Source organism: Leptodactylus fuscus, chromosome 4 (genome assembly GCF_031893055.1).
Source record: "Leptodactylus fuscus isolate aLepFus1 chromosome 4, aLepFus1.hap2, whole genome shotgun sequence".
In the NCBI taxonomy this organism is placed as follows: domain Eukaryota; kingdom Metazoa; phylum Chordata; class Amphibia; order Anura; family Leptodactylidae; genus Leptodactylus; species Leptodactylus fuscus.
In genome coordinates this window covers 76,542,710-76,570,329 of record NC_134268.1, presented here as the reverse complement: position 1 = coordinate 76,570,329, position 27,620 = coordinate 76,542,710, and the positions used below count along the sequence as shown (strand labels likewise).

General features: G+C 40.8%; 1 protein-coding gene across 2 annotated transcripts; it reads right to left on the bottom strand.

The window, feature by feature from the left end:
• Positions 1–49: 49 nt before the first annotated feature.
• Positions 50–26,218, bottom strand: PRELID3A (PRELI domain containing 3A). Of its 2 annotated transcripts, none has more exons than XM_075272161.1 (7): positions 26,014–26,218; positions 7,360–7,528; positions 5,105–5,194; positions 3,919–3,989; positions 2,592–2,694; positions 1,376–1,474; positions 50–535 (listed from the first exon to the last, which is right to left on the bottom strand). In XM_075272161.1, exons 1-6 carry the CDS (start codon positions 26,043–26,045, stop codon positions 1,421–1,423), a joined length of 519 nt encoding a protein of 172 aa, XP_075128262.1. In that variant the 5' UTR covers positions 26,046–26,218; the 3' UTR covers positions 50–535; positions 1,376–1,420. The 2 variants fall into 2 exon arrangements, with proteins under 2 accessions (XP_075128262.1, XP_075128261.1); XM_075272160.1 differs by having other exon boundaries at positions 50–547; positions 1,430–1,474.
• Positions 26,219–27,620: the final 1,402 nt, after the last annotated feature.

Here is a 27,620-nt window from a genome sequence, read left to right as displayed (position 1 = left end):
AATGCCCCCCATAGGATTAAGTTGTCAACCTCTTTAAGACTGATGCTGTATTTAAGAATTTTAGGGAAAAATAACCACAGTATTAAAGATGCAGTATCAGAAATATTGTTCAACAGTTCTGTGACATTACCAAAATCCAATAAATTTAATGCACTTACTACCAATGGCGGCCTAGTACTGTTAGGTAATCAATTACTATGCCGTCAACCTAACCATAGAGGTAAGTACCCGTCATAAGTGGTTAGCAGTGTTTAGACTGGGAGAACATGCTGGTAACTATCGCTGGTTGTCAGAGCTAACCTTGATCTCCAAAGTTAACTGATATAATGACATACATCAAACTAACCCAACATACATGTGAGCTGTGACTATGAAGGTGTACATACAGAAGTAATTCGCCTTTATTGCATCCAATGCATTAATGGTCACGTCAAAAATATCTCTACAAAATAGTCATCAGAAAGTATTCCCAATGGAGGAAGTCATTGGTCCAGAAGATGGTCGTACATTCGTGATGTCAGTAGTATGTCAATGACTGGTCCTGAATCTAAGTAAGAGAAAAACAACATTTTGTCAGAAATATGTAAGGAAAATCCCTATGTAAATCTCAAGCATCACATCCTACTAATATTATAAAAGTGAAAGTATGTGTGATTGGATGTTTGTGAGTTTGGATGTTTGTTCCTCAATCACAGCCAAACGGCTGAATGGATTTTGGGGAAATTTCTCACACACACACACTGCCCAGGAAAAGGTAATAGGCTACTTTAAATGTCCCTAGGTCGGTGTCCCCAGAGATCAACCACATTCCCCAGCTTCATGTGTCGTCCCCCCCCTGCCTAGTCTGCAATAGAAGCAAAAGACTGAAAGGCCAGGGAGGCAGCGCAAGGCTTCCGGCTGTCATAGCAACCTGACGCCGGCCCCTGCTCTGCCTCATATATGCCACACGCAGCCAGCCGCCCGACAACTATGTGCAGTGAGCGAGCGAGCAGACAAGAAACTGGGGGCAGATGAAGGGGGGGACATAAAACTGGGGGAAGAGATGAGGGGACAAGAAACTGGAGGCAGAGATGGGGGGGACAAGAAACTGGGGGCAGAGATGGAGGGACAAGAAACTGGGGGCAGAGATGGGGGGGGGACAAGAAACTGGGGGCAGAGATGGGGGAACAATAAATATAAGCGGTTCAGCACCACCGCCAACCTGCAGACGAAGTCGCGGGTAACTGCTAGTCTATATATATTATTAGTGTTAATGCTTACAGGTGAACATTCACAGAACATGTAGGTACAGTATACAGAGCTGCTATATATTATATACACACATTATACATATATATATTTATACATATATATATATACATACACACATACATACATATATGTCATTACCTTTGTTGGTAGACAGCGGAGACAGTCATTGTTAGCTTACTGTGCTCTCAGAATTTTGGATGATCCATTCAATTGCATCCCACCCCTAGGGGTAACACACAAAAAATATTTAGTATAGAAATGAAATAGATGGGGGGTGCACATTTAGGCTAAGACCCCACGGGCTGTAATCGCAGCGCTAAAGCGCTACGGAAAGAACCGTGGTGTGATCGCATTGCAGTTCTTTCTGCAGCACTTTTAAGAGAAAGTTCACAGAGTTTTCCTCTGCGGACTTTCTCTTAACATTATATCTACGGGAAAGCCGCAACAGCTTTGCAAATCACAGCGTGTCCACGCTGCGTTTCTTTCTGTAAAGTGGGGATGGGATTCGCATGAATCCCATCCCCTTTGCTTGCACTGTAAAACGCCGCGATTTTTCCCGCAGCGTCTCCGCTGAGGGCAAATCGTGGCATTTACGTCCCGTGGGGCCCCAGCCTAAGATTAATGGTTTTCTGGAATCATGAAGCAGAACTTTACACAGCAGCTCCAACTGAACTGAACTAAAATGTGAACTCCAGCGCTGCCTCCATCTTCTTCAGGAACGGGTCTTCTTTGCGTCTTCTTCCGGCGGTGGCTTCAAACTTCTAGGCCTCAGGCCTAGGGCAAAGCCAACTGCGCATGCCCACTGGCCAAAAGAAAATGGCAGCTTACACAGTATTGTAAGCGGCCATGTTCTTGTGGCCAGCAGGCATGCACACTCGGCTGCCCGAAGCCTAGAAGTTTGAGGCCACCACCAAAAGAAGACACGAAGAAGACCCGTTCCTGAAGAAGATAGAGGTGGCGCTGGAGAGTTCTCTCGCAGCATTGGGGACGCCCCCAATGCTGTTTGAGCGCTGGGGCCCGCCCCCAGTGCTGCAAGAGAACTCATTTGCTATACCGACGAAAACCGGGATTTCTACGGAACTGTAGCACGGAGATGACATCTAAAGGTAGGAGAAGAATAGCCTTTCTTAAGGCTATTCCTACGTGGTAGGCAGAAAAAATTGAGTTTTAATGATAGGATCCCTTTAAAGGATACCAATTAGTTAATGTTTCATCTATTAGTGCACAGCATATTACCAAGGTGAAATTTAATTTAACCCTATATGCACTAAACAGATTACTAGTTCATATATCCCTATGTATCAGTAATATTTCTCCTAAGTATATTGCATTCTTCATACCTTTCTTGCATTGGAGGAGATGGTGCTGGCCATTAGTCCTTCCAGGTAACTACTTAAGCTGACTCCTTTTACAGTTATTATGGCTTCTTGTGTCAGCACTGTCCTAAAATGAGAAACCACATAAAAAGAAAAGTCTAAAATTAAACCAGAAATCCTGTGAAACCTATTCATAGTCCACCTCATTGAGAAGACCACCTCTTATCTAAATCAAACGGACGGATGTTCAGTTCCACATTATAGCATGCATACTGGCCATTTTTCAATGTAATGTTAGGTGGTCACCTCAAAAAGGTTTCATTGTATTCCATAGTGAGGCAAATGTGGGTTGTGAAATTCTTATGGGTTAAAGAGTCAGTAATCAGTAAGGTTTAGCTTAGATTCTGCTTATCAACATGGACTGATCTTGAGGCATCTTAAGCATGCCCTTATTAGAAACAGCATGTGAAAGGAAATAATAGGAATTGTTTTTGCTGCTTCAGGCTAAGGCACTATGTTGTGGAAATGCAGAGTTTTTTGTTGCAGAATTTATTGCTTTTCTGAGCCAAAATCAGGAATGGCTTGAAAAGTAATAGAAAATATAAAGGAAGTATTTAGACCAGGGGTAGGGAACGTACGGCACTCCAGCTGTTACAAAACTACAACTCCCAGCATGCATACTTCCTCTGTTGTTCTTGGAACTCCCATGGAAGTGAATGGAGCATGATGGGAGTTGTAGTTTCACAGCAGCTGGAGAGCCAAAGGTTCCCTATCCCTGATTTAGACGGTTCCCTTCTGTTAAATCCACTCCTGACTTTGGATAAAAAAAAATGTAGCTAAATCTACAACAAAAAAACACTGCATTTCAGTAATGTGGAGCCTTAGCCTTAGAGGGAGTCTGTAAAAGAATCCAGCATATCACCCCAGCCCTACAGGAAGACAAGTTATGGTCACCTCCATTACTGAAAAAAAAAAGGAGATATCTCCGCAACAGAGGCACCAATTCACAAAGCATGTAATTCAGGTGACCCTACCTATCTGTGGGGTATTTGTTATCTATATGCTTGTCTCTGGTGACAGACTTCCTTTATGTAAGTGAAGTGTACTTACTATTTAGTTAAAAGTAATACAACTTTTTCGGTGTGCCCTGTAGTTCAATCACTTACAAATCCTGCACACCAAGACGCTGAAAACTGTATGACTTAGCATAGCTGAGCGCTTTCTCCTGCTGTATCCAGGCAATCCACTAGGCTGATGCATTTGTCTTATATTAATACATCTACCCAAACTGTCAGCACAAAGGTAAGAGCAATCTAAAATCTAAAAGGAATTCTGTATTTAATCCACTTACTCTTCTTGATTTTGCGGATGGGGAGTGTAAACCAATCGTTCATCAACAGACACCAAATTTGTAAGTGAAATCTAAAATGGAACAAGAAAATACTATTTTATTATTGGAATGAAATTAAACTGGGGCAGAATAATTAGTAAGTACAGAGACTGATATGGGACAGTATGTCGCTGGCAGGCAGGGACTCCTAGCATCATAGATAACTATACTTCTAGACGTCCTACTCGTAGCACGAAGTTCAAGCCGGTAAATCTGTCTGACACACAGACTGCGCCGTGTGCTGCTCCACTTAACCAGAGGATTAATGGCCATTAGCTTACAAAAAAACTATAAAAACTACCACAGACATAAAGACATACAGGTGTTGCCCATAGTAGACAGTTAGTTCACTCTTTATTTCGATCACCCTGCCATGCCTCCAATAACCTGTACTATTCATGTGTCTGTTGAAACAGCAGCGCTTGCGTAATGCTAATAGATGGGAGAAATATATGTATAATATATAGATTATTACAAGGTTGTATGTCACATATATTTCTTTAGTGCAACAATAGCATAAAGCCCTGAACACAATGACAATGGGGCAGATTTATTAACATTGGCGTATTATACACCAGTCTTAATAAAGGACCCGACTGGCGCAGGGACCGAGAGGTTTATCTTCATGAATCAGTCAGATGTCCCTATGCCAGAAGGGAAATCTATGCCAGTTAGGAACAGATGTAGATTTCCATTATAACTCACGCTAGAATACTGTTGTGAATATCATGAATATGTCAGGGTGAGGCGTCCCCAGCCAGATCTCAGTCTCACTCACATTCGCATAATGCGGTAAGCCAGGCGCAGATCGGGGCTTGTGGTGCACTTCTGGCACAAGAGAGGGCCTTGCGCTAAATGTGTGCCACAATATCATCCCTTGATTCATGACTCCCCCCCCCCCCCCCCATTTTGTCATACATATGGCCCACAAAAAACAATAATATACTTCGTGGATATGTTTCGGACAAAAGTAAAAAGTTTTTAAAAGGATAGAAAACATGGTGTGACCAGGACCTCATGCAAATGCAACACAATGAAATTCCACACCAGACAGAGGATAACATTAAAATGAAAGGTTTGTCTCATGTCTCTGGCCTCATGAGATTAGTATGAAATATTATCAAGTTAACGTCCAAATGACACTCACATTTGTTGAGCATAAGACCATTTTCTTTTCTGCTGGATCCACTACAGAATGCTCCTTAATATATGTCAATGTTCTGCTGGTTCCGAGAATCTGAAATGAATCATACGAGATCATGTTCAAGAAAAATATCTTAATAGATTTAGACTGTGTTCACATCTCTGTCAGGATTTCCATTTTTCTGTTCTATTATAGGAATAGTGAAATCTTATGCACATGGCCGTGCTGCATTTCACGGTCCTAATGTCGAAGCAAAAGGTCTGTGCAAGTCTAAGGACAGCACTTACTCACAAAGCCATTATAGAATCAATTTCAACGGGTTTATTCAATTGGCTCTATGATGGACAAAGATATTGCATTTCAGTTTCATTGACAGCCCATGTGAATATGCACAATCAATTCAATAGGGTGGATTTATTAAAACTGTATTTGCCATAGCAACCAATCACAGCGCAGCTTTCATTTTGTCTTCTGATCCTGAAAATTGAAAGCTGCATTGTGATGGGTTGCTATGGGCAACTAAGAGTTTTAATTATAGACAGTTTTAATAAATCTTCTCCAATGTGTAGTCAAGGGGGGCCTAGTTATCATCTGCTCCCTTTCCCCAACAAAAAGTAAAAGGGGCGAGGGCAGCATAACATTTTGGGGGAAAAAGGTGCAAAAAGTTCATAAATAAAGCGCAGTGAAGGAAAAGACTGCAAAAAAGGTGCAATTTATGCAAAAAAGGGTGCAAGTAGCTTAATAAATGTGCCTCATTGTGTTTTGCAACGTCCACAGTCATGTGTGTGAATAATTTTGGACCTATTTGGTATCTGTATCAAATAATAAACATAACCACAAAAATCAGTATTTCCAAATAAATAGATAAATTTTATTAGAATCATCAAAAGAAAGAAAAAATGAGACACAATAAAAACAATTAAAATGACATCGATATGAGCGGAGGTCACACTGCCGCACAATGTATAGTAGTCACACACATGTATAGATAATCAAATACAACAACAGTGTTTAGATGATAAGAAGTACACAATTGTATGCATCAAATACATATATGTAGATACCGTCAGTACCAGAGGTTGCAGTGTGAATTGAGGTTGTCTCACACTAAATAGATTAGGTATCCAATGGTCGGAGTGTATTTCAAATACTCAAAATATAGTCCTTAGTAAGGTAATATAATATCAATCCAAAGTAGCTGGAACCCTCAGACATAGTCCTTAATAGGGAGGTAGAATATAAATACAGGGTCCCCCAAACCACCAACATGTCATTATAGTAAATAGGTGTAGCAAGACTATAAGAAGTGGATATAATGCATCAAGTTACCGCCTATAAACACCTCAAAAATGGACTAATTGCTGTGTGAGATAAAATATCTATAAAAGTGACACCATATACAAAACTAGTACAACAAACAATTGTATATCCATGTGCTTACCACTGCGACCTCCACTCAGAGCCCCGGCATGTGTTTCGCACCCTGCTTCATCAGGGGGCTCAAACACAAACACTGTTGTTGTATTTGATTATCTATACATGTGTGTGACTACTATATATTGTGTGACCTCCACTCATATCGAGGCAATTTTAATTGTTTTTATTGTGTCTCATTGTTTCTTTCTTTTGATGATTATAATAAAATTTATCTATTTATTGGAAATACTGAAATTTGTAGTTATATTTATTATTTGATACAGATACCAAATAGGTTCAATACGCTCTCTTTGTAGGTATTTTGTATGATTTATACCCTAGTGTTGAGGGTTGGTAGGTTTAATATAATGTGTGTGTGAATAAGCCTTTAATTGAAATCCTGACAAGGAGGAAGCCATCTTATGATGTGGGGTTTCCTTTATGGTGTCCATCATTGGCTCCAGGCTGCCATGGGAACAGGTTGGCCCCCGTGATATCGCCACACGGGAGCCGGCCAGCAATGGAACAGGTACAGGACCTAGTGAAGACGGGACCTAGAGGTGATCTTTTTACTTTGAAGAGGGGAGGGGTGGGGGATCCTGGCCTGTAATGCCCGTGATCAAAGTGGACTCTGATCGTGGGCACTAGCTCTGGGTCTCTGCTGTGTATTACAGTGGAGACCCAGTAGCTATGGTGACAACTCTGCAGAAGAGCGGTCACCATCTGTATTCTGTATTCTTCTTGGCCAGATAATAAAAGAATCTTCTTAGCAATGTAAGTGACTTTGTAGATCTACGAGTACAGTTGTTCTAATCAAATAGTTTATACAAAATTGTACTTACTGCCCTTACAAGGCTTGGCAGCCTCCACTCCGTGCTGAGAAGGCGATAACTATGTAACCTTCCTTGACTATCCAGACTCCGATCAACCACATCCACACCTACTACGCAAGGATTCATTGGATTAGGGTATTTCCTCATGGCTGCCTTTATTACTGTGTCCCATGGGTGACTGTAGGTAAAAGTATACAGGAAAGTTATAAGAACAGCAGTCTGTGCAAAGATACCTTAGTCACATTCAATGTAAAAAATTAATTCCAAAGTCAATAAACTTTTTTTTTTCAGCATTTACAAAATGACTGAACTTCTTGCCATCTCCGTACTGACTTTTATTGTCCTAATGGATGTGACTTCTTCCATTAGGTCTTAAAGAGAGATACCCTGGTTCTCTGCGGAACAGCAGTGCCAGGATACCCGCTCTCACTGCTTGTTCCCCTGCTCACATCAGAACACTAATACAGACGCTGTACAGGGAGAAAGCAAGAAGTGTGCTGGTGAACTCCATAGGTATGTCATAATCTATAGAGAATACGGCCTCTAAGGAGTTTGACAGACAGTGTCACCTCTTTATCACCGTCCAGCAGCCCGCAATTGGGTTGTGGAGCCCAATGCTTTACAATGACAGCTGGTGGTCTCATTATGGCCCTCGGGTCTACCATGAGCATCTGTCTATTAGGCCACACATGGGGTACAGCCTAATAGGTTACCTGCCAGTATCACACTGACAGACAATAATGCTTTGAAATACTGTGTATTGCTCACTTTACTTACAATGGGCCTCATTGATGCTCTTACTGTTATATTGGTGTTACAACAATGTGAGAGACTGTTCACACTCTGCAACTAACAGGTCAGCAGTAAGCTGCCATTTAGATTTGAGGAAAACTATTCCTTTCCCATTACATAAGTGCGCAGCCATGTGTAATACATAAAAGAAGTTCTGGCCTAAGCTAATTTATATTCAGGGCACAGCAACATTCAGCCCAGACAATACTTACACTGTTCCAAAAGGATTTATACACTGGTGGGCGACAGACATGAACATAAAGGAGTAAGTACATGACAAAGGTTGTGTCATTGTGAATAAAAGATACGGTAGACAACCGGTGACGTAAATAACCCAAAGCAACAAGACTGTTCATCACATAAAACCTTCACCCCAGGCCATTAAGCTGAATACTAAAGACTGAAAAGGGATCTAAAAGAATAACTAAACCACCATAATATGACATTGCAGGTGAGAACATAGCAGTGTTATACTGTAAAAGCCATCGACTGAGGGAGAGTACTCTCTACAACAAGCGAGAATAAAATCATATTATACAGGTAGTCCTCGGGTTACGACGGTCTCGGGTTACGACGTTTCGTGGTTACGACTAGAGATGAGCAAGTAGGTCCTTGCTAGTCGGGAGTGTTGGCAGCTTGCATTTATGCGGGAGCTGACTTTTTCTCATAGGAATGAATTGACCAGCGTTGATTGGCCAGTGTACAGCATTCGGCCAATCAACGCTGGCCAGGAGGCGGAGTCTAATATCGGACCACAATGGAGACTGCTGTGGTCCGATCTTAGACTCCGCCTCCTCACAGACGAGCCTCCTGCAGAACCAACGTTGATTGGCCGCATGCTGTACACTGGCCAATCAACGCTGGTCAATTCATTCCTATGAGAAAAAGTAAGCTCCCTCAAAACAGCAAGCTGCCAACACTCCTGACTAGCAAGGACGAGCCTGCAGAAAATCAACACTGGTCGCAGCTGGCTCGTCCTTGCTAGTCAGGAGAGCTGGCAGCTTGCTGTTACAAGGGAGCTGACTCTCTTTCTCATAGGAATGAATTGACAAGTGTTGATTGGCCAGTGTACAGCATTCAGCCAATCAACACTGGTCCTGCCGGAGGCTTGTCTGTGAGGAGGCGCAGTCTAAGATCGGACCACAATGGAGACTGCTGTGGTCCGATATTAGACTCTGTCTCCTCACAGACGAGCCTCCAGCAGAACCAGCGTTGATTGGCCAAATGCTGTACACTGGCCAATCAATGCTGGTCAATTCATTCCTATGAGAAAAAGTCAGCTCCCGCATAACCGCAAGCTGCCAGTTCTCCATGTACAGTACGTCATTTAGTGTGCAGCGGCTCGGAACCGATGAAGACTGTATTGTACTGTATATGGTACAGTCTTCCTCGGTTCTGAGCCGCTGCACACTAAATCACGTTGATCCGTTTCTACGCAGCGTCGTATGCTATGTTTCCGACTTACTTCGAAATTCGGTTTACGACGCCGCGTAAGAACGAATGAACATTGTAAGTAGAGGACTACCTGTATGGTACTCTCCATCAGTCGTGCATGATGCTCTGCATCGGGGACAGGTGTAGAGATCAGGGGTTAGTTTTTACCCTGGTAATGGTTTCCCCTCTTCCATTTGCTAACATTTAGGAGCCTCTCATTCCCCATGAAGACTTAAAGTCTGCCTCAACCGAGGTCATTGGGTCACAAATTCACCCAGTATAGTTTAATAGAAAATATCCCAAAAAGTTAAGCACCAACAAATTTCTAGGCTGAATGGCTTCCTGTAGGTTTTCATTACTTTGCTACCTCTGGATAACCGAATATATCTTGATGGTCCCATAACAACTTGGTGAGAGTTATATTAGTTTATAGGCTGCACACTTATTCCACTTACCTTCACAAGCCATAAAGCATTGCATATTAATACACTGTTTTATTACATGATCTATCCTACAAATGTCTACAGGCCACAGATGTGGTAATAATCAAGTTGCTTCCAGATGAAACACCATCTTACTAGATCCCTCCAATGGAAAATCTTATTTAATCTATGTATGGTTGTTCTGCACAATGTCGTCCTTTTGGATGAAGCCCATGGTCTCTCTTCTATGAAGGAACCATACAGGCTAACTTTCCCAACACCCAGTAGTCTGAAAATACACACTGGCAGGAATTTCGTATCTTGTTCATGCAAGAAAACTACTATTTTACATGTTTGATACATGGCCATGATTCGGCCAAAGCTGAGCTACTTTCTTGTTTCTATGCGACACTTGCCACTTTTTTAAGAAAGTGGGCAGAGCAGAGAAGGGACGCCTTGGCCCATCAGATTTACTAGATCTAACACCAGAAAACTGACATGAGTTATACCTGAAATCTACCCCAGTCCCTGACTACCATAGATTTCAATTCTGGCACACAGGACAGAAAGATACAAAGTAGATGAGGTTGGATGAAGACATCAGTCCATCAAGTCCAACCTACAATCCCTACAGTGTTGATCCAGAGAAAGGCAAAAAAAAAAAAAAACAACCCTTGAGACGTATGCCAATTGCCCCATTTCAGGAGGAAAAAAATTCCAGAATTATTAAGAGGCCAGAGCATCTGAATAATTCTGGCACATCTCATGTCTTCAGAAGAACAGATTACGACTGGTGTAGGATACAAGACATCTGCACTGTAGAGAGACAATTCCCTTTCACAATATGGCTGGATAGTCAAGAATTAATGTCCAGCCTTCACCTGACAGAAATTACTATTTAACTCTGTAGGCAGCCTCATATCTGTTCTACTCCTCCTCCCCTCTCCATAGACTTCACAGTAAGCTGACACTATGTGTGCATGGTGTGGACTAAACTCATCCAGATAAGAAGTAAAGATAGGAGTAATTATTATACTCTGTGGAGCTCTAATGAGCATACTGTAATAGTGTGTGGGGCTTCTGTGGAGGATTATACTGTGGGGTGATCTAGGGAGAATATTATACTGTATGAAGCCACTGCGGAAGATTGTACTGGGGTAGGGGGGCTTTGGGGAATACTGCGTTGCGCCACTGTGGGAGTATATTATACTGTGAGGAGCCACTGTGGAGCATTATACTGGAATACTCTCTGGGGAGCATACTATACTGTATGGGGCCACTGTGGAACATTGCACTGTACTGTGGGTGGCTCTGGAGAGAATATTATGCTTTGTGGGCCACTGTGAAGCATTATACTGTTGAGGGGAGCTCTGGGGAGTTTATTATTCAATGTGAGGCCACTGTGGAGCATTATAATCTATGTGGAGCCATTGTGGTGCATTATATACCATATACCCATTATACTGTGGGGGGGAGGGGGGCTGTGGATCATTATATATACTGTGTGGGGGGCCATGGGACAGAAAACTATAAGTTACAGCAGAGGGGAGGGGGCCCACAAAATTTTCCAGCATGGGGCCCCAAAATTTGTGATGGCAGCCCTGTGTGTGATGCCTGCATCACAGTTCTCGCACTAAAATCTTGCACATGCGTGAAGTGCTCCATGGCCGTGTCATTCCCCATACAGTACTGTGCATGCACCAGACATGGAGCTTCTGGGGCCTGCACACTCAGTAATACATTGCAGGGCAGTCAGCACATATGCAAGACTTCAGTGGAGTAGCAGTGATGTAGGCTATTACCAGGAAGCTTGTAGGCCCCTAGAACAAGTTCCTTTGGTGTTGGCCCTAGGCACTTCAGTCCGATACTGATAACTGGTAATGTGGCATTGCCCTCTTTACAGAGTATTGGGCATTGCTCACACGCTGAGTTTTTGTTCATAACTGTGAGGTATCTTAGCTTTATGCAACCTCTCTTTTTATTTTTTAAAATATTTTTGGTGCCACTAATGCAGCAGAGAGCCCCCTAGTGGAGGTTAATGATATTTGACAATGCCTATTAGGTACCAAATGCCTGTTACCTGTGCCATATGATATGTATTATATATCACCCTCATCGCGACCCATAGAAGGAAATTAACATAATTATTTCCAAACGACGGTTAAACAATTTTCCCATGAGCTTTATGTTAACACAGTATTGACACTTAAGGGGTTAAATCCTCAGCTGCATATGTAACCATGGTAACTGCAACCGCCTCCAACCAATAGGATTGCTGGATGTGAATTTGAAAAAAAACCAATGAGTTGTCTGCTGTCAGTTACTACCAGCGAGGAGGAGACGGACGGACGTCACACTGCTCTACAGCAGCCATGAGGGTATGGTGGCGTCAGTGGTAAGAGATATAATCATCATCCTGAGGATCTGAAGACATGGCTGATCATTAGATAGGACATATTACAGGAGTGCAGGGGAGGTTAGTAAAGGTCCGGTATTAGACTCAGTCCACATGAGCTTGTCTATACATTATTCTACTCCATCATTAATATGTTTTATATTATATATTAAATCACTTTTATAGATATGTGGAATAGCAGAACTGACTGAGCTATAACAACCCAAACCTGACTGATGACATTGGCCTTAGTGAAAAGTCTCATTGAAATGAGTGAAGACATTAATGGAAATGTTTCCTATATGTTATATGAAGTGTAACATGAGTTAACATGAACTTCTGCAGTTGGTTAAACTGCTGCAGTGCGATATCTTATCACAGAAGACAGTAAAAAAAAACATTGAAAAGTCATTAAAAAATGTTTTTCCAATAACTTGTCATTAGATTTTATTGTCTTATGCAATAAGATCACACTACAGCAATTTAACCAATCGCAGAGGTTCAGGTTAACTCTGCAACATCTGTATGTTCTGTATCTGAAGTTTTATTTAGAAACCAAAAATTGGCTATCTGTATTGTTATTGGGGCAGTGCTCTAATATGGGGCAGACAATACAGTGTCAGACTGGGCCCCCTGGGAATGCGCAACCTCTATCTATACAGAACGTACAGATGTAGCAGAGTTAATTTGAACATTTACAATTGGTTAAACTGAAGCAACCTGATATCTTATCATAGCTGAGAAAAAAAAATTTGGAAAGTCATGGGAAACATTTTTTTTTCAATGACTTTTCATTGGTTTCTGCTGTCTTCTGTGACCAGGTATGATACTGTAGCCATTGCAGAAGTTCAGGTTAACTCTGCTACATCTGTATGTATGTCCACTATCAGAAAGAGTTAATAAGTAACTTATATGGACAAAGTGGAACAGAAGCAACAGAGGTATCAAGGTACCATGCATGTAATATCCGTGTGATGTATGTCATGTACTGTAAATATTTATATGTTAAGAAATGTATATAGTTATTCACCACTTATAATGAATACGCTGTATAATACGACTATGTTCACATTTTTTGTCAGAGGCTTTATTACGAGCCCCCATTGCAGTGTCTAAAATCACAGACAAAAATGTCTTGCGTGGAGAACTCTTTCAGTCTAGTTAAATAACTGAGCACATAGCAGATACCCGACAGTCCCCATTATAGTCCATGCAGTTCTTGGGATCCAGTGGTGCCCAACATTAGGCGGCTCTGTCGTTATTGCTCAGTCCTTTTTTTCTGATCCTATGATGGAAGAAATAGCAATAAACACCGATGTGAAGTTACAATAGGTGTGTACTGTATGTATATAAATGAATATAAATGTCTATGGGTATTTAAACATGTCTCTAAATAGTGCCCACTTCATTACACTAACTAGTATACCTCTTTATGTACAGTATATATGTGTGTAGTGTATTTAGATAGATATGTCTGCATGTATTTTCAATTATGCAATAAGAATATTTATATATAGTATGTTTAATATACAGTATGTGTAGTGTATTTAATGTATTAAATATATAAGTATTAGGCTTACATAATATGTATTTCTATTTATAGTATTTACGTGTGTATTATATACATATAAATATTACTGTAAACATTTAGAGAGAGTCATGACTATATTAATTGTTATGTAGTAGGTATCTAGATATACAGTATATGTAAGGTGTGTGTACCACATATAGAGAGAAAAAGTTAGTCTGAGTATTGTCATTTTAACTTAATAGGTATCTCCATATACAGTATATGTAAAGTGTATGTGTGTATACAGAGAGAGAGAGAGAGTATATTTAGACATGTCTTAAAGAAATATATCTCTATATACAGTGGGGGAGATTTACTAAGCAAATGTAACTGAAATCTGGCATAATTTGCACCAAAATCTAACATGGCTTACACCACATTTACATGTGTATAAGACACTTTTTAGAAACTTTGCAACCTGATTTTGGTGATTTTTTTCTGCCGTAAACTAAGGCAACTAATAGGAGGTGTAAAGTTAGACTTGGTGGTCTAATAATATGACATAATAATTACCAAGTATCAGACAATAGAGTAATGGAAGATTATATAGATAATCTGTTTTCCCTTAGCCCAAACAGCAGCACAAGATGGGGTATTCCTGCCCCTGTGAGGCTATGGCCTTTGGTCATTCAGTCTTATTCATTCAGGTCATTCAGTTATAACTAACACGAGGAGGGGGGGGGAGGTCTCTCTGGCCTCTTATAGGGGATTTTTGTTAGTTTAATTAAAAGTTCCACCTGTCCTAACAGCACACAGGGGCAGGAATACCCCATCTTGTGCTGCTGTTGGGCGTATGGGGGAAAGCTAGGGCATTTTAAGTAAATTTGCCCCAGTGTGTGTCAGGTTTGTGTATTGTAGACATATATATTTAGACATATACTTTTGTAATGGATTTCTCCATAAACAGGAGATGCAGCATTTGTTAAAATGATGTTTAAAGGGAGTCTGTCAGTCTTTTTTAGACGGACACAAAAGTATGGTATTCTACATTTTTGTGTCTTTGAAAATAAACAGACAGAAGTGGGTCCATGTTTTTTTTTAACATTGCTATCTTTGTAAATAGATCACTATTGGTTTGCATCTGTTTGAATACGTTTGAATCCATTCTTTGCATCGGTTTTTGGCATCCATTAAATGGATGTAAAAACAGATGTAAAAAACGTCATCTGAGTAGAGCCTTTGTCTAAATTTTCCATTTTCATGAAAATCAGGGCTTTACTGGCATTTCTTCTCCTACAGGGTATTTGCTCTCTGCTCTAGGTAATTACCCCTAACGCCAGGTAAAGTGTGACAAATTGGGAGACGTCACTCAATCAATGGGGGTGGTACTGGGCAGCAGTTAGGGCTGGTTATCTAGAGCAGAGAGTGAAGCCACAGCAGAAGAAATGTCCCTAAAGCCCTTTGCAGCTAATCTGAATAGTGCAGAATAAGAAAGACATGTTTGGAAAATGTCTAAGGAGCCCTACAAGGTACTGTCATTACTGTCTGATACCAATTTTTCTGCTGATAGTTTCTATTTAATGCATTCAATGTGTTAAAAGTCTATTAACAGGAGCTGTTAGTCAATTCAAATGAATTGGCCGGCAGCACCTTCCTTCTACCCCTACCTGCAATAAAAAAAAAAAAATTATTGGTGGCAATGTGAGAAGTTGCATTAAAGGGGCTCTATCACTAGGAAAAGTCATTTTTAACTTATCACATCCTTGCATTGCCTTTAGAAAGTCTATTCCACACCTACCTTTAGTATGTAGATTGCCTCAGTGGTTTCTGAATAAGTCCGTTTTTATTCATATGCTAATTAGTCTGGTGCACGATACATTGTGCACACCTATCCTATTGTTTCCTATGGGAGACTGCTGATTATGATGACTCAGCTTCCTATTTGCCTCACACACATAGGAGATAATAGGAGAGAGGAGGCTGCTGGGAACTTCCTGTACTGGCTGGAAGCTCATTAGCATATGTAGAAAAACGGACTTATTCAGAAACCACTGAGGCAATCTACATACTAAAGGTAGGTGTGGAATAGACTTTCTAAAGCCTATGCAAGGATGTGATTAGTTAAAAATGAGTTTTCCCAGTGATAGAGCCCCTTTAAGTCATAGTAGAGCTGCTGCTGCTGCTATCAGTTGTTGTGGCATCACTATCATCCATCCCCTTGCTGTGATACTATAATGTAAAAGTACAGAAATAATAATTAAGTTGGTTAAAATGCAAAAAAATTAGTACAGATCTGATATCCGGAAGTAATGACCACTTAAGTAACTGGTATTTATATATATATATATATACACACACACACACATTTTGTGTGTGTGTGTGTGTGTGCTGTGTATGTATATACAGTATATATATATTATATACACACACACAGTGAAACCTCTTTGAGGCAACTAAACAAATTTGCATATGAAAAAGGTCTTTTATAGAAAAATAAGTCTCTGAAAAGAGGATGGGGGTTGTTCAAAGGAGTTGTCTTCTGGAGAGGTTTCACTATATACACACATCTGCAGTAGTAGTAGTATCAGCAGTATCCACTTATGTATTACCGGTAAGTCTATCTACATAATGTTTTTGTGAGATGCATGCACTGTATAGATAGATAGATAGATAGATAGATAGATAGATAGATAGATAGATAGATAGACAGACAGACAGATAGATTTATATAGGTCTAGCTAAGTTTTAAATGGCTTTTTACATATTAAGTAAACAGTTGCTAATCACATTGACTTGATTTTTTCCATAGCATGGCTTTTAGATTCCAGTTGAAGGAAGGAATCTGTATATACAGGCGTAGCAAACATTAACTCAGCAGTTAATGCATTATATACAATGCAACATAAATGTTTGCTAGACCTGTGTATATTGATTTATGCACATATAGTTTGTGTGTGTATACTGTGTATGTGTATATACTGTATATATATATATATATATATATATATATATATGTATATATATATTAGAGATGAGCGAACACTGTTCAGAACAGCCGTTCCGACCAGCACGCTCACAGCACGCTCCCATAGAAATTAAAGGAAGCGGCCGGCACGCGGGGGGTTAAGCGGCCGGCCGCCGACAAAGTCTGAGTGCCAGGTGCTTCCATTCATTTCTATGGGAGTGTGCTGTTCGGATCAGCTGATCCGAACAGTGTTCGCTCATCTCTAATATATATATATATATATATACAGTATATATATATACACACAAGCCTGCAAGAAGTGCCAATAATGTAATAGCAATCTCTATATGCAGTATATGTATATAGAGCCCATCAACCACTAAGGTGGCCTTATTATGATGGGTCCCTACACTAACAATTTACATGTAGGACAGGAAATAACCTTCTAATATAGTCACTGTTACAGTGTAGTCTATAAAAACCTAATAGAAGGAGTACAACAACTCTTATATAAGTAAAGTCTTAGTGTAGGGACCCATCTGAGTGAGGTTGCCGTGACGTGGCAGATGGGCTCGCACAGCTTAACAAACTGTGCGCTAAGAACCTCACATTTATAACTGTAGTATGTGATACATAAAAGTGTAGTCCATGAATTTTACCATTTAAAGGAATTATCCGGTTTCTAAGATTAATGAGCTTCCTTTAGGTAAGCTGAATATTAGATGGGTTGGGGTCCAGCGCTGGAGGTCATTGCCTAGCAGTCATATTAAGTGCCTATAATTTTTGAAATATAAGTCTTGAGCAAACTGACTTGATTTTCAGGAAAGGAGGCTTGATTTGTGAGTCTGCATCATGCCCTGTATTGGCTCACTGTGTGTGTGGAGGAGCTGTCCAGCTCTACCTTGCCTTCCCAGGGCCTAGTGAGTTGTAGGTGACTGTGTTTATTGTCACAGGGAGCATTAAACAATAGGAAAGGTAGTATATTAGTGTCACTGCAACCTCCTGTATGATAAATATTGCATTTCTTATACTTCTGACATGACTTCAGTGTGGGGGCCACTGAGATGGCATTACACTATATGGTGGGTCACTAAGGAGGCATTAGATTTTTTCAAGGCCATCAAAGAAGTATTACAATGTATGGGGCCCACAAAGCCTATGGGGGTTACTAATGGGTCATTGCCACTTAAGGGAGCTTTATACTGTGTGAGGGTAACTAAGGTGGCATCATCACTATATTAACACAAATATGGACATTATGACTGGGAGCACAAATACAATAGGTAGGATTTGGAAGCACATAGGGTGCATGGGCAAGATAACCGCAGACTTAATATGACAGATTTATCACTCTTTATATCCTCAGGATGTCTGCCTAAGGGTTAGGGGTGGTAGACATCTATGAAATGTTTGCACTCAGCTCACCAATGTGTTATAAAGGACATTTTACACTCGCATAATCTCAGATGCCGCATACTTTTGTACGATTAGACACATTGGAAGGTTGCAGTAAAATTTGTAGGAGAAAAATATGGTACTTGATGTCTTCTCTGCTGTAAATCTTAAAGTGATCCTCCACTCCAAATCTAAATTTAACTATACATAACTCACATATAGTCAACATACTTGGTGTCCTCTGTTCCCCTTATGCTGATCCTGTCAGATTCCTTTTAAGATGTCTACAACATCTCAGACTTTCCCATGAAGAACGTTGTAGCAAAGTTTAAAGAGGTTGTCTGGGGAAAAAATTATTTTTTAAATAGGTCAGGGGAGGTGAAAACTATTTTTTTTAAAAATCATATTCACCTGTCCCCAGTCCTGCAGCTATGGTGTCTTCTTGAAGTGAAACTCCTCACCGGTCCTGACGTCCCAAATCCCTTCCACTAATTGGCCTCAGCGGTCACATGAAGGGACCTCGCGATGGGGACTTCCGGAAGACAACAAGGGACTGGCAGGACCGGGCTGGGAGGCACTGGAGCACCGGGGAAAAGGAAAGTATGATCTTTTAACATTTTTTTCACCTCACCTGACCCATTTAGATAATTTTATTTTGCCCAAGCAAGATACATCACCCACCATTGCCCTGGGATGATGCTGGAGCTCTGTTCATTCTGTATCTTCCCCCTGAAAATCTGGTTAGTGGAGGAGGATGAGATGTTAAACTGTTTTACAGCACTCCACATGGTGAAATCTGAGTCTGTTGTATCACCTTGAAAGAAACACCATCATAACATATTTCTGATGTCAATGCCTAAAAAAAAAACCAAAAGACACCATACCATCCTCTATTACATGTATTCTGTCTCCCTTGCTACGAGCCCTTGCAGAGAGACTTTAAAACGTGGAACAGAAAACCCATTCACCTAGACCACAAGTATTAATTATTAAGTAGAACACAAAATGTGGAAGAAATAGAAAGGTTCATGTCAATAGAGGAACAATGTCGGAAACTGATCCTGGCCAGCAATATCCGTCTCACTTGATGGCTCAGAGGAGATCATAAGATGAAACAGATGCACTATTACTGCTTGTAATCCCTGATCACTAGGAGAAATGTTCCAACAAGACATGTTCAAGTACAAGCTATAAACTATTCATAAAAGATAAAAAAACATGAAAAGAGCAGAGATGTAGATGAGAGACAAAACACAGCTAGAAAGTTAGATCACATCCGTGTACTACAGGTGACAGCGGCCAGGCCTCTGGTCATCTACAATGGTGATCTACTAAAAAGTGCCAGTTAATGAAAATGAGGTTAAGGCAGTACCCGAAGTCTGACACCATGGGGCAAATAAACTATAACTTAGGCTTCAGTCACATGACCATGTGCCTTGTCAGAGTGCTAGCTGTGTTTTATCACGGTCCCATGTACAGAACTGTTTTGCAGCACATGATCACTGACCTCAGTGAATGGGGCCATGGGAGCACACATGTCATCCATGTCGCATCTGTGCCATTGAATCATGGCTGGCTACACGCACACAGTTGTGTACATCTTGCCTTAGACAGTGGAAAGTTAAAGTAGACAGTCTTAAACTGTGTCTAATGCTATATGAAAATCTGACGTACTTTTAGACTATCTAGTCCCGTGTTGGCGAACCTATGGCACGTGTGCCAGAGAGAGCACTGAGAACCCTCTCTGTTAGCATGCACGCCATCGCCCTGATCGCTCATTAACATGCAAATGTAAACACAGCTGAAAAGTGTCCATGGCTTACATGGACAGAAGAGTGTAACCTCTGTCCTGACACAGGCGTGATGACATCATTCATCAGCACCTGCACTCAGAAGAGTAAGACGCCCGGTTGCTCTTTGTGGGAGGTAAGGTAAGTAGTATATAACACTGTGTGGGGGCCACTGTGGAGCACATACTACTGTGTAGGAGCCCACTATGAAGCATATTATACTGTGTGAGGCCACTGTGCAGCATATAATACAGAGTGGGGGCCACTGTGAAGCGCATTGTACTGTCTGGGGGCCACTGTGGAGCGCATTGTATTGTGTGGGGGGCCTTCACTATTTATATCATACAGTATCTGTTTTATAGCAGACGTGATATTAGTATAGGCTGTAATAACATTACACGGTCACTATAAAACAAATCCTGTGAGATGTAAATAGTGAACATTAATTGTTCAAAAGTACCAAATGTAAACTATTACCTTTCAGTACAAAGTTATTTGTAATATTGAAAGCTCTGTAAAATCCCATTTACACGACTGTATTTTTCGGGTCCGTAAGTGTCTGCAATTGTAGCTTTTAGATTAAATTGCCGTGTTGGCACTTTGCGATAATTTTCTGGGTTTTGGGTTGCAGTTTGGGCACTCGGTCCTTAAAAGGTTTGCCATCACTGATATAGTCTATATTTACACCACTTCCAGTTTTGTCACAAAAATGGCTAAAATTTTGGTGCAACTTCCATAATTTTTGAGAAATTATTTCGCCACAATTTAGCACATTAAGCCAAATACTTTTCATGGTGTTCCAGGCACATAAACTGTAAGAAAGTATCTAAAATACATAGAACATGAGGGATAAAGCAGGTACACAACTTTTTTAATGCAAATTACGCCAAAATTCTGATGCCTATTTATTTAGTTTATCTGACCTAATGTTTCTTGAACTCATAAAGAATTTAGCATTTTCCTATTCAGCTGGCTGCCATTTTTCAAAAGAAAATCCATAATGTTATTTTAGTTAAAGTTGTATTTCCATTACAAGAAACATGTCTCAAAACATACAGTATATTGAAAAATTATTCATAACAGATCTTCATTATTAAATATCAATCAGAATCAAGGTCTATGTTCACCTATTTCCGCATGGTGTGAAGAACATCGTCTATCCTATTGCCCTAGTACTGACCACCAGATGTGTGATGAACACATTGGGGCAGATAAACAAGTCAACTTGCGACAGAAATCTGGTGTAACTGCGCCAAAAAACTGGCGTACAAAAATTGGGTGGGACTTTCCTGGAAAGAGTGGGGTTTTTTGAAACAAGGAGGACTCAATATGCAACACTGTAACAGAAAATGAGCCAAAAGTTAGTTTAGGCTTGGGGACTCCCCGACCAGAAATCTAATCCACATAAAAAAGTGGTTACCTTAGAAAAACCCATGGACCCCACAGACTATAATGGGGTCCATGTGGTTTCTGCTTGGTCTCTACATGAAAAATGCAGAGATAAAAGTACTGCTTGCAGGAACCCGGACACAGATGTGAATAGGGCCTAAGATAACTAATAAGGGAGAGACAGTATGCCATGCAGTCCTGGGAGATGCAGTTGCTTGAAGGTAACTTGCTAGTTCTTATGGTATAAGCATGTGCCTGGTCACAGAAGATGAAAGGGTGAAAACAGCTAAATACTTTACTCCGTACTGACCTTTACTTAGCACAAAGCCGACCCACATAAGTGGTAGGTTATTATACAACACATTTACCCTATTGCCCCACTTTCTTCCTATGTTAATAATAAAACGTAACTTTGATTCTTGATCTATTATTAATGTTGCAAAGTTAAAAAATGGTGCGGCCACGTATATCACTGAATTATTGCATTCTGTCTAATGATGCACTTGATATATAAGCGTCTCTCTCAATGTCAACTGCTCAATATGCAGTAGAAATTAAGCTACTTTCTAGGTAGCTACCAGATATATTCATGTGTGCTGGCGGGATCACGCTGTATTGTACGTCTGCAGAACGCTACTGAAGATACAAAATGACTCATTCAGCTAATACACACTGTTTAATATGGGCTACACTTCATTAAAACTCTAAATATGCCCCCAACATGTTTCACCTACACAAGGCATCTTGGGTAGTGGGGATCCTTCACTTAGGTACCACCCATGTGATTGATAGGCACCATACCCGGCTTATGGTTAGGGTTATAGTTACTAAAATCATATTTACTTATTACGAACTGAACCTAGCTTAAGACAAGAAATGCCAAGGCAGCTTATCCAGCTAGCATGCCAGGAACCCATGCAGCGCCATCTACTGGATCCACATAAAGTGGGTAAGACCCACCGCAAGGTCATTATGAAGACGGGCATTTAGCCACAACTAACAGAGTAGAGCTGTATAGTGGTGGGTAAAAGCTAAAGACTGAAAAATGAGAGATCTTTGCATTGATATTGTTAACAAAATTGTGTGCATCACTCCATGGAGGTTCTTTTCTTTTTTAATTTATAGGAAAACCCCTTTAGGCTAAGGCCCCACGTAATGGGCCACAGCAAAATAGCGCTGCGGGAAAAAAAAATAGTTTTTTTCCTGTAGCACTTTTCATAGAAAGGAAAACCTCTGCGGACTTTCTGCGGCAATTATACCTATAGGGAAGCCGCCAACGTTACCGTAGCTATAATTGACATGCTGCAGGCTGGGAGATGGCTAGTGGCAGGCAGAAAGCTGTAAGATTTTTAATTACGCTAGGTTCACACTAGCATTCAAGTAACCCGCTGCTGAATCTGCATAAAATCAGAAGAGAAATGTCCTGCAAGGAGAACTTTTCTCTCTGCTGATTTCCTTATAAAATCAGTGGAAACCCAGCGGACCCCATTATAGTCTATGTAACTGCTTTTTAAGCGGATAGGATTTCCATTTTTCAGACTCCCAAGAGGACCCAAAGGACAGAACCTCAAACACTAGTGTGAATGAAGTGTTAAAGTACATTACATTTTGGCCCAGAATCACATGCTCTATTAAATGAGACTAAGTTGTTTGAAATGTTAGGGCACAGTCATATCATACTGACACCTATATCACAAGCATAATATGTATGGTCGGCAGTCAGGTAGATATAGTTACCTATTATAAGTTTAGTGTGTATGGTGGGCAGTCAAGTGTATACAGACACCTTTAATGCAAGCTTAGTATAAATGATGAACAGTCAGATGTATACAGTCACCTAAATCACTAGCTTTGTATGAATGATGGGTTTCCAGTTTATATACCTAATGGTGTGCAGTCACGTGTATACAGTCACCTATATCACAAGCTTATTATGTATGGTGGGTAGTCAGGTGTACACACTCACCTATTACAATCGTAGTATGAATAGTGGACAGACATGTATATAGAGTGACCTGTATCGAAAGCTTACTATAAATGGTGTCCAGTCAGGTGTATAAAGTCACCAACTACAAGCTTAGTATTAATAATGGACACACAGGTGTGTACCGTGAGCTATATCACAAGCTTACTATAAATGGTGGGCAGTCAGGTGTATATAGTCACCTATTACAAGCTTAGTATTAATAGGTGTGTACAGTGACCTACCTACATCACAGGCTGGTGGGCAGTCAAGTGTGTGCAGTCACTTATTACAAGCTTAGAATGGATAGTGGACAGACAGGTGTGTATAGTGAGCTATATCATTAGCTTACAATGAATGGTGTGCAGTCAGGTGTATACAGTCACCTATTACTAGCTTAGTATTTATAGTGGACAGACGGGTGTGTATAGTGAGCTATATCACAAGCTTACAATGAATGGTGGGCAGTCAGGTGTATACAGTCACCTATTACTAGCTTAGTATTAATATTGGCAGACGGGTGTGTATAGTGAGCTATATCATTATCTTACAATGAATGGTGGGCAGTCAGGTGTATACAGGCACCTATTACTAGCTTAGTATTAATAGTGGACAGACGGGTGTGTATAGTGAGCTATATCATTAGCTTACAATGAATGATGTGCAGTCAGGTGTATACAGTCACCTATTACTAGCTTAGTATATAATAGTGCACAGACAGGTGTATATAGTGAGCTATATCATTAGCTTACAATGAATGATGTGCAGTCAGGTGTATACAGTCACCTATTACTAGCTTAGTATATAATAGTGCACAGACAGGTGTATATAGTGAGCTATATCACAAGCTTACAATGAATGGTGTGCAGTCAGGTGTATACAGTCACCTATTACTAGCTTAGTATATAATAGTGCACAGACAGGTGTGTATAGTGAGCTATATCATTAGCTTACAATGAATGGTGTGCAGTCAGGTGTATACAGGCACCTATTACTAGCTTAGTATATAATAGTGCACAGACAGGTGTATATAGTGAGCTATATCATTAGCTTACAATGAATGGTGGGCAGTCAGGTGTATACAGTCGCCTATTACTAGCTGAGTATATAATAGTGGACAGACAGGTGTGTATAGTGAGCTATATCATTAGCTTACAATGAATGGTGTGCAGTCAGGTGTATACAGTCACCTATTACTAGCTTAGTATATAATAGTGCACAGACAGGTGTATATAGTGAGCTATATCACAAGCTTACAATGAATGGTGTGCAGTCAGGTGTATACAGTCGCCTATTACTAGCTGAGTATATAATAGTGGACAGACAGGTGTGTATAGTGAGCTATATCACTAGCTTACAATGAATGGTGTGCAGTCAGGTGTATACAGTCACCTATTACTAGCTTAGTATATAATAGTGGACACATAGGTGTGTATAGTGAGCTATATCACTAGCTTACAATGAATGGTGGGCAGTCAGGTGTATACAGTCGCCTATTACTAGCTGAGTATATAATAGTGGACAGACAGGTGTGTATAGTGAGCTATATCATTAGCTTACAATGAATGGTGTGCAGTCAGGTGTATACAGTCACCTATTACTAGCTTAGTATATAATAGTGCACAGACAGGTGTATATAGTGAGCTATATCATTAGCTTACAATGAATGGTGTGCAGTCAGGTGTATACAGGCACCTATTACTAGCTTAGTATATAATACTGCACAGACAGGTGTGTATAGTGAGCTATATCACAAGCTTACAATGAATGGTGTGCAGTCAGGTGTATACAGTCACCTATTACTAGCTTAGTATATAATACTGCACAGACAGGTGTGTATAGTGAGCTATATCATTAGCTTATAATGAATGGTGTGCAGTCAGGTGTATACAGGCACCTATTACTAGCTTAGTATATAATAGTGCACACACAGGTGTGTATAGTGAGCTATATCATTAGCTTACAATGAATGGTGTGCAGTCAGGTGTATACAGTCACCTATTACTAGCTTAGTATATAATAGTGGACACATAGGTGTGTATAGTGAGCTATATCACAAGCTTACAATGAATGGTGTGCAGTCAGGTGTATACAGTCACCTATTACTAGCTTAGTATATAATAGTGCACAGACAGGTGTGTATAGTGAACTATATCATTAGCTTACAATGAATGGTGTGCAGTCAGGTGTATACAGGCACCTATTACTAGCTTAGTATATAATAGTGCACAGACAGGTGTGTATAGTGAACTATATCATTAGCTTACAATGAATGGTGTGCAGTCAGGTGTATACAGGCACCTATTACTAGCTTAGTATATAATAGTGCACAGACAGGTGTGTATAGTGAGCTATATCATTAGCTTACAATGAATGGTGTGCAGTCAGGTGTATACAGTCACCTATTACTAGCTTAGTATATAATAGTGGACACATAGGTGTGTATAGTGAGCTATATCACTAGCTTACAATGAATGGTGTGCAGTCAGATGTATACAGTCACCTATTACAAGTTCCGTATGACTGGTCAGGAGTATATAGCCCCCCATGTGACCAGCAGAAGATGTAGCATGCAGACTATGGCCAGAACAATGCACAGCCCCGGTACCTGAACACATGCTCTGAGCTCCAGATCTTCATGTCTTCTTTGCTGGCTGTGTCCTGGGCAGAGAAGATGGGGTATCAGTGCAGTACAGAGGTGCTGCTCCTCAGTGGGGATGGGGTCCTCAGCCCTGTAGATGAGTATAGAGCACACTGCATGTCTGCATGGACTGGGGGTGGGTCGGGGCAGCGGTCACCGTGTAGCCTGTAGCCGGCACTGCTGCTGCCTCCCCGGTACCGGCTGCTGAGGATGCTCCCTCCTCCCTCTAACGTGCCGCATCAGCAGCAGCACAACGTCACTACAGGGTTGGCCCGTCCATTGTCCTCAGTGCAGACATCAGGCAGCACGCCTGGCACACATGGCAGAGAGATGGAGGGGTGAGGTAGTGCAGGGACAGATGGCATCCCATTGTCATAGGGATATACGTGGGCATCAATGCCTTCACCATGCTCAGCACAGCTCATCTATTGCTGCGGTTCATTCACACTAGGCTACATTCTTTGTCTCCATGTTAACCAGCTATGGCTGCCACTTAGTTATGTCACTGATCTCTCTAGGGCCAATATACATACTAGGTGTTGGTATATATAGTAATGTATCTATAGTCTGGTTATGTGATACAGCTTTTATTCTGATATGTGGCTCTTGGGTCCTATACATTTTATGGTTTCAATAAGGAGGATGTACAGAGGTGTCAGATGTCACAAAAAATCACCTCATACTGTAATAGCTTCAGTCCTGTCACCTGGTTACCGTAATAAAAAATTATCAAGAAGGACCCTGGAAAAAATATGATGAAATCTGATCTGATGAATTTTTGCATCAGCTTGAACTTCATAGAAATTAATAGATTTCTCAAAGTTTCGGCAAAAATGTAGAAAAAGTGAAAAAATCATTAGCTTTTACAGGGGTACTGAACTGATCTACAGGGGTGAACACCTTGGTGCCCCCATGCAAGAACACTACACTATGTCCTTCTCTTCTCCCTGCTGATCTCATGGAACATTTATATATTCACCCCTGGGCTTACCAGACCAAAGAAAGTTGTGATGTCACTGTAGCTCACCCAATAGAAACTAGTTGTGATGTGACTGAGTCTTCTCCCACAGAAACTAGTTATTATTATTATTGTTTATACCATTAATTCCATGGTGCTGTACATTATTATATTAATTCCATGGCGCTGTACATTATTATATTAATTCCATGGCGCTGTACATTATTATATTAATTCCATGGCGCTGTACATTATTATATTAATTCCATGGTGCTTTACATATGTTGCACAAAATATACAACACAAATATAATACTAACAGTGACCAACTGGCAGAGTGGGATAGAGGGACCTGCCTGCAATCTATCAGGGGAAGGGATAGAGACAGTAGGAGAGGGGGGAGTCTGCACAGATGGTGATGTGGTCAGTGCCGCACCTCCCATGAGGCGACCTGAAGCGAGCGCTTCAGGCGGCACTATGCCAGGGCCTCAGGGAGGGCGGCATTTTTGCTTCCCTAAGCCAGTCCAGGACAAGCTGTCCTGGACTGGCTTATCACTGAGCGGTGGTTTGGGGAGGCCACTGGAGCAGCGCTGCTCCAGCAGCCTCCCCTCACGCTC